At 42.5% G+C, this 14345-nt stretch overlaps 1 protein-coding gene across 1 annotated transcript in view; it reads right to left on the bottom strand.

Moving 5' to 3' along the window:
- Positions 1-14345, bottom strand: part of PARD3B (par-3 family cell polarity regulator beta) — a 1021377-nt gene that overhangs the window by 63827 nt on the left and 943205 nt on the right. Inside the window, exon 22 of the mRNA XM_024738381.1 lies at positions 7395-7474. Coding sequence (XP_024594149.1) covers positions 7395-7474 — 80 coding nt within the window. The remainder of the gene's footprint in view (positions 1-7394; positions 7475-14345) is intronic.

Here is a 14345-nt window from a genome sequence, read left to right as displayed (position 1 = left end):
AAACTGGCCTTGTGGCAGAGAGAAGTACTCGATTAGGCAGTATGGAGACTTTGTCAACTTCTACAGATCCACATGGCCAAACCTCCACCCGCACCGGACACACGCTCACACGTATATACACCTGCTGACTGCTCAAGTTTTCACTGAACTCATTGAATCACGACCTCCGTTAGCTTCAGCAACGACCCGGACTGTGCCACTGGTGGAGATCTCTGCAGAACTTGAATGTCACTGCCAACTGCTTAGCAAGGGCTAGAAAACAAGGCACGGTCGGCCAAGGAAAATTCAATAGCTGCGAGCAGAGCAGAAGCTAACTGGAGATGAGAACGAGAAATCAGAGAGGGAGAGTGTCCTTAAGCAGTGAGGTAAACGACTCTGTGGATGATGTAACCTAGCAGGCGCTGAGCATGTTGCAGGCTTCAAAGTTAGCCGTGCACTTGTGATTCGAGTCTTACTGGGGCTGGGCAACGGCACAGACAGACGAGAAACCCGAAACCCACAAAGTGAGCTAACGGAAACATTAAAGCGGAAGTATGCTCTTACGGCGTGTTCTTCTGACCTGAACACGGTCCTCACCAGCACCAAAACACTGGGAACACACTTAGAAAGCGAGTTTATTCTGGGCTCCCAGGAAGCAAGCATAAGCTGTTAGCTCCTTCTAGAGTCGCTCTTTCTGCCCAAAATCAGTTCTAGTATGTTGCTTCTCATGACACAGCCACGCTCTAGCTGCTTGAGCTGTTCAGAGAGACGTCTCTTCCCCGTCAAGTAACTCACGGAATACGGGCGAGAGCATCATCAGGACCAGAAGCCACACCTGGCCCGAGCAGGCCTCTGTCCTGCGTCAGCCTCGGGAAAGCGAGTCTCTCTCCTCGGGAGTGCTAATGCAGATTTCCACCAGAAAAGTTATCGCCATCCTTTTTCTTCTGGATAGATCTTAATTTTAATCTCAAAGAACCAAAGTACCAATTTGCAGATACCACTTTTTCAACTCTCAGGAGTGTTCTGACAAAACAGGATTCCCTTCTTGGTAGGCAAAGTCTACTGCTTAATGTTCATCTAGCAATTACACACTAAACTGTTCATATTTCAAGGGAAGGACCCCAGGGAATGGGAAAAGAATTGATTTTATGACAGCATGGCAGAAACAGTTGAAAGGCATTACCAAGCCTGTCTGTTAGTGATGTTCTGTGTCGTACACAAAGATGAAGAAAATACGGTCCCTTGTCCTCGAAGGCACTTACACTTTAGTGAGAATGATAAGCAGGTGAGCAAATAAGACAAGGGCATGGGATAATCGCAGAGTGTGGGTGTGACTCTGAGCTGGACGACCTGAGCCCCAGAAGTTAATTGTACAAACTTGCAGCCAGACTGCCTGGGTTCAAATCCCAACTCTGCCACTTCCAGCTGTTGAACTTGGACAATTTCACTTGATCTCTCTCTGCCTGTATCCTTGCCTATGAAATGAGGATAATAATAGGGTTGGTACTGAGTCATAGGACTGTTGTGAGCATTAAGTCAGTCAGTGGATACAAAGCATTTAGAAGAGTGCCTGGTACATGGTAAGCGCTCAACAGGAGATAACTATTTGGAAGTCTGGGCTTTACTGATTCCAGGGAAAAGGGACATTCTCACGGGAAAATCAATACTCTTCCTGGAAAATAGTGCCCTAAAATAAATGGTCAAAAAATCTTGGGAGGAATTTTTTCCTACAACTTACTTATATAAAAACAAATCTATTCTCATCTTTGTACCCACGTATTAAAAACTTACTGTATACATGGTCCTATGTCAGGTCCTGTTGATAGGTGTAAAAAACGATGGATATAAAACAATATCCTTTCTTCCACGGGATTTATAATCCAACAGTAGTGGAAAGTGGCAGCAAAGAATCAATATCTAATTCAAGGTGTTTTCGGTGGCGCTGGTAAAGCGCTAAATCAATGTTATGGACGTTGAAAGAAGGAAGAACTACAGAAAGGTGGCAGAGGGCTTGCGTTGTGGCATGGGGGCTTTGAGGTCTCTTGGAGGTAGAAGGATGGGTACCTTAAGCAGCAGCTGTAACTGGGTCACAGTAAGAGTGAGATAGGAAGGTTCATTTTGGATTCATCATCGTAGTGATGAGAACCGAACCTATAAGAATAGAGGAGGCAGCTCAGACAGAATCCACATAAAGGAAAGGGCTGGGGCTCCCCTGGTGGCACAGTGGTTGAGAGTCCGCCTGCCGATGCAGGGGACACGGGTTCGTGCCCCGGTCCGGGAAGATCCCACATGCCGCGAGCGGCTGGGCCCGTGAGCCATGGCCGCTGAGCCTGAGCGTCCGGAGCCTGTGCTCCGCAATGGGAGAGGCCACAACAGTGAGAGGCCCGCGTACCGAAAAAAAAAAAAAAAAAAAAAAAAAGAGAAAAAGAAAAGGGCCGGAAAGAATAGAGACGTGTGTGTATAACTGAGGTGCTTTGCTGTGCACCTGAAACTAACACAACATTGTACATCAACTCTACTCCAGTAGAAAATTAAAAAGAAAGAAAGAAAAGGGCTGGAAGCATCAGTGACATGTTCAGAAGCCTGGGGCAAGAGGCAAGAGTTCAGTGGGTGGTGTGGAAATAGAGCCACTTTTTCCTAAAGCAGGAAAATGGGAATTGGAGGAGGAAGGAGGGTTAAGGGAAGATCTTTGTTTTCTCGGATGGACTACAGTCAAGCTCAGGGGGGTAGTCCTGCCACCTGAGCCCTGCTCGGCTATGAGTCACTACAGCTGCAGGCTCAGTCAGCACCGTCCAGTCCCGAGACAACAGGAGTATTTTCACGATATCTCAGGACTTCCCCGCACTGGTCCAGAGAGTGTTGCTCCCTCATCATATCTGTCCTAGGAGCACAAACATCATGTCCAGCCTTGCTGGTTAACTCACACTGGGTGGGTCTCCACCACCGGGGACACACTGGGTCTGCATCTAAGTCTTATTAGCCAGGGGCCATAGCCTCTTGCCTAGACCTGAGTCAACTCCTATATCCCTGATATGAGCTCCCTGTTTATAAGGATTGCTGTCTCCCAGCATGTCCACAGCACAGCTTATCATTCAGATCATTTCAGTTTCCTGTGCCCTCTTCCTTGATCATCCGGACTGCTGGTCCTTCCCTAAGCGCTGGCTAATCCTTCAGCCTCAGTTATGTCCCCAGCATATCTCCAGGAGCTGCTGACGCTTCCCTTCTCCACGCTGAGGGATTCCCAGTGAACTGTGCAGCTGAGACTATGCATTCAGAGTAGTAGGCAGGGGGAGGAAAGCAATTGCCAAGGGCTTAAAGATGCAGCTGAGAGAGGGGTAGTTGACTGTGTAGGGTCCCCCAAGAAGCCAGTGAGAATGAGCTCTGCTGTATAGGTTTGACTCATAAAAGAAAGGAACATGTCATCCCCAGAGAGAAAATTAAAAAGAACTAACAATATAAAAGAATCCTTAAAATATGTCAGGCAGGCTCTTCACTAAGGGTTTTGCTTGTATCATTTGTATTTAATACTCATACAGGTGCTGTACAGAGTCCCTAATATAATCCCCAATTTGCAGATTAAAGAACTGAGCCTGGACCAGTTGGATCCTTGCCCAAGGTCACCCAGGTGAGAAGTGATGGATGGGGCTGTAATTATGGCCTGACTCCAAGTCCATGCCTTCATGTCTCCCCTTGGGAAGTGTGTGTTAGTGAAGACAGAGCAAGCCTGAATTGTAGGGAGAAGTTGAGGAACTAAGGTTGAATGTCTCAAGGCTGTAAAGGAAAGGAAGTGAGATCATCTCTAGAGATTGGGCTTGGGGGGCTTAGTCATCTTTGCAGAACTTAACGGGAGCAGAAAAGGTTTGGAATGGCCACTGTGGGGATAGTCAAGGGAGTCGACAGCACGACTAGAAGGAATTCTGGACAGCAGCAGGGGCCCAGCTGGGGTTGGATAATGTGAATTTTGTAGAGGAACCAGTGAATGCTTGTATGAGTTTCTCCAGCAACCTTTCAGCACTCACGCATGTAGGACCACAGAAGAGATGTAGAGCCTTTTTGTTCCCTCGTCAGGACTCAACACTTGATTACAAGCCCGGAAGAGCAACCTCACGGGCTGATGCACTGAGCCACCTGCAGAGAAGGGATAATGGGATCCCATGGGGCCGGGGATGGGCCAGGTGGGAATGATGGAGGCTTCAGATGGGAGAGGAGAGAGTTCACTGCTGAACAGACGGACCTGGAGGAGGCCTGTAAAATCAGAATGGGGCCTTCGAGAATTGAAAGAGGCTGGGAGGCTGAAGTGAAAAAGAAGCTGTTTGCAAAAATACGCACGTTGTTGCTCACATATTAGAGCAGCCCTGGAAACAGCCACTTCCCTGCTCACCCAGGGCGAGTAATAATTTGTGTCAGGCAAGAATAAGGGGATGCTGATTTTGCTCTGTTTACTACCAGAGAGAAGTGGGGGCTGGAGAGGATGCTAAAACACTGGCCCTGGGAAAAGCCTGGCGCTTGCTAACGAGGCTGTAGTACAACCGTACTCGCTTTCCAAAACAGCACCCTCAGGAGAAAAGAAATAAAGTCATTTTTCTTCAGAGGCAGAAGATTTAAAATTGCTTAACGATAACACTTAACATCGCTTAGCCCTTAGCCTTAGGCAACCTCATAACTAGCAAGTGCTGGGCATTATCTTTTTCCTGAACTGGCTAGGGTTCTGGCTTTATTTTGTCAGGTGTCATCCAGCCTGGCAGCAGGCTGCACGGCCCACTTTAAAACGACAGAGTTCCATGAAAGCATAGCAGGGTGTCCCTTGACCGGGGCTCCTCCCCAACTCCATGCACTGGCGGGCATTTTCTCTCCGTGTTGATGGCTCCAGATTTGGCATATAAATCAACACTGTTGAGTGTATCTTAAAACTCCTGTGATGCTCTCCACAAACAGCAGAGGAACCAAGTCAGTCAGTAGCATATTAAGTCCCCTATAAGGTTGGCCACTGACTTCCTGTAGATAGAATTATTCCGATTTTTAATTAAAAATTTAACTCCATAAATATTTTAAAGCTCCCCACCTCTGTGACTAAGAGGGGATCTGGTGCCTACAGAGATGTGTTCGCCTCACTCCCCTGACCAAAGGAGCAGTGGAGCTGGGGTGATTCAATTAAGTGGACAGTAAAATCTCCAGGGGTGGGAGAAGACTAGAAAACTAGGGTAAATGTCACCGGCACAGAGAAGCCAGTAGCTTGTCCCCTGCCTCGGCATTCTGCATCCCGTTGGGTAAATATGGACCCACCCTCGACGGATTAGAGCATGCTGATGGGGATACTTTGTATATCCCCCTTAGATAATTGAGATGGAAACTCAAGTTCAAGCCCCTGCATTAAGAAACCAGTGCCGGGGACCTCTCATGCATTTGTCTGAACCTTATTTATCGTCCATCATGACTCCTTCTTGCCAGGTAGCTAAAAAGGTGCAGCTCATCACTTCTACCACTGTGTTACGTGTGTGAGTGCAACGTTCGTCGAAACTGTTTTCAGTCTAAGATGCTTCACTTTTGGCTACAGTTATATTCTCGGGGCTGGCAGGATTTTGTCAATTCATATATTGCGATGATAGCTCCAGAGCCACAAACAGCATCAACGTATTGCCTCTGTCAAAACACTCCCTCCACAGTGTTTAATCCTAAAATAGATGTGTTTAGAGTCAGCCATGGCTGAGCATTTCAGGGCTTATTAATTAAAATAAATAGGAGTTGGAAATTCAGAGGACTTTATGTTAATCATTACTAATCTAAGCATTGGTTGTACTCTCACAAAAAGTTGTTTTGCTGCCCCCTGTCCTAGATGGCGGGTCCTTGTCTAGGTGTCTAGAGCCACGGCATCCCCGGTCTCCAGACTCTCAGGGCCTGATGCATAGTAGATGATCAGTAGATACTTGGGGAAGGAATGAATGAGTGAAATTTGTTGAATTTCTGTACTTATAAATGCTATTTCTGTGCTTTTGATTTGTACAAAAAAAAAAAAAAAAAAAATCCATTTCCGAAGTCTGAGTACAAGTTGGCCAGGAAGACGTTAAACTGTTTCCAGTTTTCCTTTTTCTTCCCATCCTAAGAATATAGTACTTTCCATCTGCCTTAACCACAATTTCCATGCACTTCAATACTGAAAGCCAGAAATTTTATATTTAAAATGAATTTTGGAGACTACTTCTATTTTTTAAAATGAAAACAAAATACTAAGCCAGGGAAAAAAATAAGGAGAGGAAAGAAATCAAGGATGAGAAAAATAACTATGAGACAACATATAAAAAGGGAAAACGCAGATAAAATATAGTTGTACAGGAGCTTTTAAAATATTGTATTTTGGGTATCCTGCCCAATCAGTGTTGAAAATTGGTTCTCTGCTAGATTTGAGATTTTATTACTTTTGAAAATCAACATACTATTTATAAGAGCAAATGGTCACTTGGGCTATGCCTGTTGTAATATTCGGGCTGTTAATTTTGTCATTTCACACGCAGGAATATAGCCAACATGCAACTCAAAACGGTAACCCAGCTCTGAGTTAGCACTTTAACAATTCAGTATGATGATAGAAAAGATCTACTTAGGGTCCTCCCCACCACCCCGCAGATATTCTGTAACATTTTAGTTTTCTGCCTGGCATTAACCTTTCTTTGTTTTTTGTTTTCTAACTCACAGATTCTCACACTCTCAACTCACTCAACTCCCATGGTCACTGCATCGCATGTCATCTTGGAAAGGTTTCCTCTTTGTCATGTGCCATTGATTACAGACTAAAATTATTCTTCATCTCACAGATAAGAGCACAAACCTTTGAGAATTGTATCTCATTTTCAGGGGTGTCTAGTTACAGCATAAGTGGATCCTGTTAGGCCAGAATCACCAAGCGAACTTTCCCACGCAGCTGTCTTTTCCCCACACTGTGTCGGTGCCTCTCAGCAATATTTGCTTATTGCCCAAAGAACACGGTCAGGCTCTAAATCAAGCAAAGAACCCCTTTCCAGGTTCATATTCCTCTCCTGCTTTTTAACACCCCCATGAAGCTCCAGGGTTGAGGCTGGCATGCCCTGCCTTGTGGGTAATTCCTAGGACAGAGGATTTACTATTTTATTGTCTCTAAGCTGGGTACAGGCTGTTCAATACCATGTTTATAGCAATGGCTTAGGATTTCCATTCAGAATCCAATATTCTTGCTGACATGTTCAATTGCAATGATATACTATTTTCTTCCCTTAAAAAATAACCCACAAGTGTTTCAATTATTAGCACAGTTGTGAAGATGGCACGAGGGCTGTGGCAGATGCAGTAAGGCAAAATTATAACATACTCCCCATTTCAGAGCCAGATTTCTATTTCATGTGTATTTTCTGAAGACTTTATGTGCGGGTGGGATGGTGATCTACCTGGGTAAGGAGGCGTACTGTCTCTCCATCCCCTCAAAGCGGAGGTTGTGTGCATTCCCATCTGGACCCTTTCCAGACACCTGTGGAGAGAAAAGTAATTAGAGATGAAGATCCATTATGCACCCTGGTTACTGTCAATGCATCACAAAATTGTAATCACTGCACAAATGCTGCTGCTGCCTGCCAAAAATTAACCACGGGAAAGCAGGCAAGAACTCAGCATCGTTATAGGAATTGATGATCGAGTCACAAACATGGCATTTAACGACAAAGTCACTTCTTTCAAAAAAAGGGTCATTGTCAAACTGACTCCCTCCTGTCACCATGCCAGGGATATTCTGTAGATTGTTAAGACTGCTTTTTCTTTCTTTCAAAATAGGCTTTAGTTTGCAGAACAGCTTTAGACTGGCAGGAAAATTGAGAAGATGGTACAGAGAGTTCCCATATAGTCTGCACCCAGTTTCCCTATAACTAACATCTCATATTCCTATGGTATATTTCTTACAATTAATAAATCAATATTAATACAGTATTGTTAACTCAAGTTCACAGTTGATTCAGATTTTATCTAATTTTTTTTCTGTTCAGGATCCCATTCAGGACACCATATTACATTTAGACATCACGTCTCCTTAGGCTCCTCTTGGCTGTGATAAGAGTGTATACTTTCCACGAAACCTTTCTTTACTACCTGGGATCGGTGGCAATCAGCTACCTCTTCCACAGCTTCTATGAAGCCCTCTCTGGTCACCTGAACCTCACTGAGCCCGCTCCCTTATAAACAAACACAGAGAAGTGACAAGCTATTTTCAATCTAGTGTTGGTCTTTATTGGTTTTTGTCCCTTCCTATGTACTTCCTGTGTTCACCTCTCTTCAGGTCTCTTCCACCAGCCTCTGAGATTCTGACGGGCACTGAGTGACTGGCCCCAGTAGGTTCTCAATAAAGTGTGTTAGTGCCATGAATCTAAAGACTTTACATATAGTCTTTCTGTATCTATCATACCAACTAAAGACACATATGCAACGAACATGGTATTTGAAGGTACTTGGTGACTGATCAATTCCTCACCTGCTCCCGTCAACACATGTGGTTTATGGCCACCTGTGTCCTCACTCTTGTGCTAGGATAGCTCTCATATAATGCGCATGGAAGGGGTAAATAGAAAACCTGGCCTCTTATAATGGAGGGGAAGGGGAAGCTTGCTAATAAGCACAGGAAGTAACAGTGTCAAGGTTGTAGAGGAAATTTTTCTGGGTAGTACTCAAGCTGGAATTTATTTTCCTCCTACGAAAAGTCCCAGCTCTCTATGCAACCACCATCCCAGCTTGGGTGGTGTGTGTAGGGAGGGTTTGTCAGGGGAGGTGTTGCAAAACGAGAATATACGCACATTTAGAGTTAAGAAAGACTATTCCTGGTGTCACATTATTACAGGAGGCCCTTAGAGTGTGCCCTGTAAAACCTCTTTATATTTCACCAATACATAGGAGCACCTGGCGTCATCTGAGAGGTTGACAGCCCAATAGCTACCTAGGTAGGAGGAAGATTGCACTTACAGCTTTAGAAGTAATTACAGAGAGACAGAATTCTCTGCATTAGGATAAAGCCCTGATTTAAACTGCTAACCTTTTTAACAAAACCTAGGGGCAAGGATGGTGTCAGACAGTTAGGGAATAAATAAATAGCACAGAAGAAGAAGCGATGGATAGAAGTATTGTCCCCAGTCACTCCTGTCTAAGGTTTGTTTTGTTTTTGACCTATTTTTTTATGGAGGGAGAATTAATGTAAATACCAGAAATATGTTGAAGATTACTAATTGTGGTTGTTATAAAAACATCATGCTTTGTTGCCATAGATACAGAAGAATAAGGAATGAGGTGGGTCTTTTAGGAGACAGTGGGTAAAATTAAAATTAAAAAAAAGAAAAACATCATATTTATGTATCCTTAGGATGGCTTTAGACATCTACAACTAATTTTTTTCACGTGGCCACAAAACTCCAAGTTAATACTTTCAGGGCCGTTATCTGAACTGGCCCGGCCTAATAATGGCAGTCAACATTCTGGGATCTCAGGAGGCAGCGCCCATGTGCTGTGGTTCTTCTGGTAAGCTGCTGGCATGCTAGATTCTGTGAAATGTAGGATGATCCTTATCCTTAAGCAGCTTTTAGTCTTGTTGGGAAAACAAGGATCAGAAATGAAATAATTAAAGAGTGACGTTGGACAATGCATGAACCAATGTCATTCAGGATGTTACTAGCAGAAGCACAGATGAAGGTGTTTGGAAAAACTTCATGGAAGTAGAAGAGCAAAGGCCAGGTTTCAAAAGATGGATGGCATGCTTATATGTCAAAAATTATTCTGTTCTTGAAAACAGTATGGAGGTTTCTCAAAAAAACTAAAAATGGGGTTATCATATGATCCAGCAATCTCACTCCCGGGCGTACATCTGGAAAAGATGAAAGCTCTAATTCAAAAAGATACAGGCACCACTGTGTTCACTGCAGCACTATTTACAATAGCCAAGACATGGAAGCAACCTAAGTGTTCATTAACAGATGAGTGGATAAAGGAGATGTGGGGGGTGTGTGTGTGTGTGTGTGTGTGTGTGTACACACACACACATACATACATACATATATATATATATGGTGGAATATTACTCAGCCATAGAAAAGAATGAAATATTGCCATTTGCAGCAACATGGAAGGACCTAGAGATTATCACACTAAGTGAAGTAATTCAGACAGAGCAAGACAAATATCATATGGTAATGCTTATACGCGGAATCTAAAAAAATGATACAAATGAACTTATTTACAAAACAGAAACAGACCCACAGACATAGAAAACAAGTTTATGGTTACCAAAGGGGAAGGAGGGGACGGATAAATTGGGAGTATGAGAGTAAAACTGATAAACAAGGATTTGCTGTATAGCACAGATTCAATATCTTGTAATACGCTATAATGGAAAAGAATCAAAAAGAGAACATAGATATACACATATATATGTATAACCGAATCATTATGCTGTACACCTGAAACTAACACAATATTGTAAATCAACTATACTTCAATTAAAAAATTATTCCATTCTTCACCAATTGTATATGTATTTGTGTGTTTCCCTATTAATACTGCAGCATCTTTAATACAATCATTCAATTAGTAATTACTGAACACCTTCTGTATTCTAATGCCACATTAGGTACCACTTTCAAAACAATGAACAGCGGCTTGATTTCTTCATTGCTTTAAATATAAAAGAGACAGGCCTGCAAACAATTACAGTACAATGAGATCACCGCTGGAGTGTCAGTCTGAAGGAGGTAGTGGGAGTCTGAAGGAACAGATACCAGAGTCCACCTGGGAGAGTTGAAGACAGCTTCATGGGGGTGTTGAAGCTTCATTTAAACTTGAATATGAATGAGGAGGAGTTTGTTAGGAGGAGGAGGGGGTAGGAGTAGCAGGAGAAGGCATTCTCAGTAGACAGAACCAAAGTGAAACAACATGGAGGCATAAAAGGAGCTCTGTGTTCCCAGGGAATGTCAACATTTTGGTAAAAGAAGAAACAGAGGCTCTAAGGAAAAGGATATCAGTAACAGTAGCAACAATATCACTGGTGCTACTATTATGGTTACAACAACATTATTGCCACTAGTGCAATTTTTTAAATAGATTTTATTTTTTAGAGAAGTTTTAGGTTTGTAGCAAAATTGAGAGGAAAGTACAGAGAGTTCCCATATATATCATGGATCATGCTTTTGATGTCATATCTAGAAAGTCATCACCAAATTTAAGGTCATTTGGATTGTTTCCAATGTTGTCTTCTAGGAGTTTTACAGTTTTGCATCTTACATTTAGGTCTGTGATAATTTTTGTGAAGACTGTAAGGTCTGTGTCTAGATTCTTTTTTTCTTTCTTCTTCTTTTTTTTTTTTTTTTTGCATGTGGATGTTCAGTTGTTCCAGCACCATTTGTTGAAAAGACTATTTTTGCTCTATTATATTGCTTTTGCAACTCTGTCAAAGATCCGTTGACTGTGTTTCTGTGGGTCTATTTCTGGGCTCTCTATTCTCTTCCACTGATCTATTTGTTGATTTTTTTCACCAATACCATACTGTCTTGATTACCGTAGCTTTATAGTAAGTCTTGAAGTTGGGTAGTGTCTGTCCTCCAAGTTTGTTCTTCTCATTCAACATTGTGTTGGCTATTCTGGGACTTTTGTCTCTCCACATAAACTTTAGAATCAGTTTGTAACTTGCTGGGATTTTGATTGGGAGTACATTGAATATATAGATCAAGCTGGGAAGAACTGACATATAGACAATATTGAGTCTACCCAAGAACATAGACTTTCCAACACGGACTCTCCCTCCATTTTTTAGTACTTCTTTGATTACTACAATTTAACACTTATTTGACCCTTACTGAGTGCCAAGCACGAGGCTAAATGTTTTATTTGCATTAGCTCATTCATTCCTCCCAAATATCCCCAATGGTTGCCCAATTTTGTACATGAGAAAACTGAGCAGTTGCCTACGGTCATACAGCTAGGACACGGCATATCTGAGGCAAGGTTCAGGTCTGTCTGATCTCAGAGTCCAAGCTCTGGAGAAACTACCATAGACTGGATCTTGGAGGAGCTCATGCCAAGGAACTTGATTTTACCATTAGTTGACAGTGAACCCACTGAGAAGTGATATTCCATAAGTGATAGCACATATGGAACAGTTAGAGAGATTATTCTTGCCATAGTATGGAGGTTCCCGTGACAGTCTAAGTCAGAGATGATAAAGGCCTAAACAAGGGGCTATTCAAAAGGATGGAGACAAGGGAGCATCATAAAGATGTTAAGAGGGTAAATTTAATACAACTGACTGAGATTTAATGGGAAGGATGTGTCTGGAATCATGCCTAAGTTTCTGAACTTAGCAACTAGGTGAATTTGATAACTGTTGCCAAGATGGGACTAAAAAAAGAACAGATTTAGGGGGCAGGGGTAGGGGTTGGAGGAGGGAACACTTAGATATATTAAGCTTGAGTTGGGACATCTGATGGAAATGTCTGAGAGATAACTGAGTATAAAGGTTTGCGATGCAGAAGAAAAATCTGGACTGGAGATGTAGAATTGAGAAACATTCAGCCTATAGTTGGTACCTGAAACCTTGGAAAAGAATTAGACTGCCCAGGAAGAATCTAGAGGGACAGAGTAGAAGAAAAGACATGGGATGAAAAGAGAGAATGCCAATAATAATCTTAGAAATACCATAAGTTAAGGGGCAGGCAAAAAAAAAAATTGAACCCAGGAGGGAGTCTGAAAGTTGTTGGTCAAGAAGAGAGCAAGGAGAGAACGTTCATGGGAATTAAGGGAAAAGAATTCCACAAAAGAGGGTGTGGTTCAGTGTCAAAGGCAGCCAAGAGCTTCAGTAAGACAAGATCTGTGGCTTCTATGGTGTGTTGGCGAGCTTTACTCGATCCTCCCTCCTTGTCGAGGGTCACTCTGAACCATAGAGCCTGGAAAGCTGAAAACTACCTTTCCCAGAATCCCCTTGTAGTCAACGTTCTGGGTGTGATTTAAGGTGGGCCATGTCATTTGAGAAATGGAGTTGAGGCAGTGGCTATGCTTCCACCGTTGATTCTGGCAAGAACGTCCAAAGGTGTGCTTGGTTTTCCCATGGCAGTGTTAGCAGATGTGCCATTGCTACTTTCTGGGGGTGGAGTGTAGCTTTCATAGCTAGCTTTGGAGCTGGTGGCACTAAAGGTGAATTCCTGTTTGTGGCACCTTCCTAATTATGGTGGCTTCTGATACAGGCATTATTGTGTGGCTTGTGGAGCCGAAACCTTCCTCAAAGAAATGGCGGAAGCTCCCTGGGTAGCCTAGTTCTGTTGTGTGGTTTGGGAAGTCATTCCTGAAAGCTTATCTAAGAATTTGTTTCCTAGCCTTCCTATGATTCTGTAAGCCTGTTAATATGGTATAATAAATTTGTTCCTGTTTAAACTAGCTAGAGTGTATATTGTTCTCTGCAACTGAACATTGACTGATAGAAGTCTGTAAAAGGGTATGTGGGAATTGGCAATGAGATGTTGCTTGGTGCTTTACTGAAAGCCAGACTCTGTGGTGTTGAAAATCTTTACAGTTTTCTAATAAATAAACACCCACTGGTTGCACCATCTTATGCTATCATGCTCAGAAAATGAGATTAATACTTTCAAGTAAATAAACATTTGTTAGTGACTCTAAATATTAGAGCCGTATGCTAAGTACTCTAAGACACAGAGATGAGAAAAGTCATTTCCTGCTCAGGGACACACGGTTAGTCAAGGGAGATGACAGCAATACATTTGCGTACCATTATTTAAAAAACAGATTTACCTATTTTTTTCTCCCTAAGTCACCCAAAGATGACCTCTGTTAACATTTAGAAATATATACATATTTTAATGGTATATAGAAAATTTTCCCAACTATTTACTACTGGCATTTTCCTGTGCTAGTAGATATGTTTCCACAAATGTGAATTTTAATAGCTATATAAGATTTATGGATAAATCATAACTTATCTAATCTCCTCCTGTAATTTGATCACTTTTACCATCCCAATCAGAAATGGTGGCAATACAGATTATTGTGTTGGGGACAAAGATTCTTACAAATAGCTGTGAACTGAAAGTAGGAAACTGCAGCTAGAGGGTTGCCAAAGAGAAACTAATTATAAGTTTGAGTCGGGTCCTTAGGAAGTCAAGCCACTTTTGGAGGGGGTGAGGGGAGAGGGAACTGGCAGAGGCATTTATAAGCTCATTTCTCATTTTGCTTTGTGCTCAACAAGACTCAGAAATGCGTCTCCTTGAAGAACTCCTTATTAGGTAACGTCTCGCATCACAAAAACATAAGGTCAGCGGCTTTGATCCAATTAATTTTTTTTAAAGAAGCCCTTTATCTCACTTCTT

The sequence above is a fragment of the Neophocaena asiaeorientalis genome, unplaced genomic scaffold, assembly GCF_003031525.2.
Source record: "Neophocaena asiaeorientalis asiaeorientalis breed wild unplaced genomic scaffold, Neophocaena_asiaeorientalis_V1.1 scaffold258, whole genome shotgun sequence".
In the NCBI taxonomy this organism is placed as follows: Eukaryota; Metazoa; Chordata; class Mammalia; order Artiodactyla; family Phocoenidae; genus Neophocaena; species Neophocaena asiaeorientalis.
Note: the sequence above shows the minus strand (reverse complement) of the source record. Positions and strands in the feature narration are given on the sequence as shown.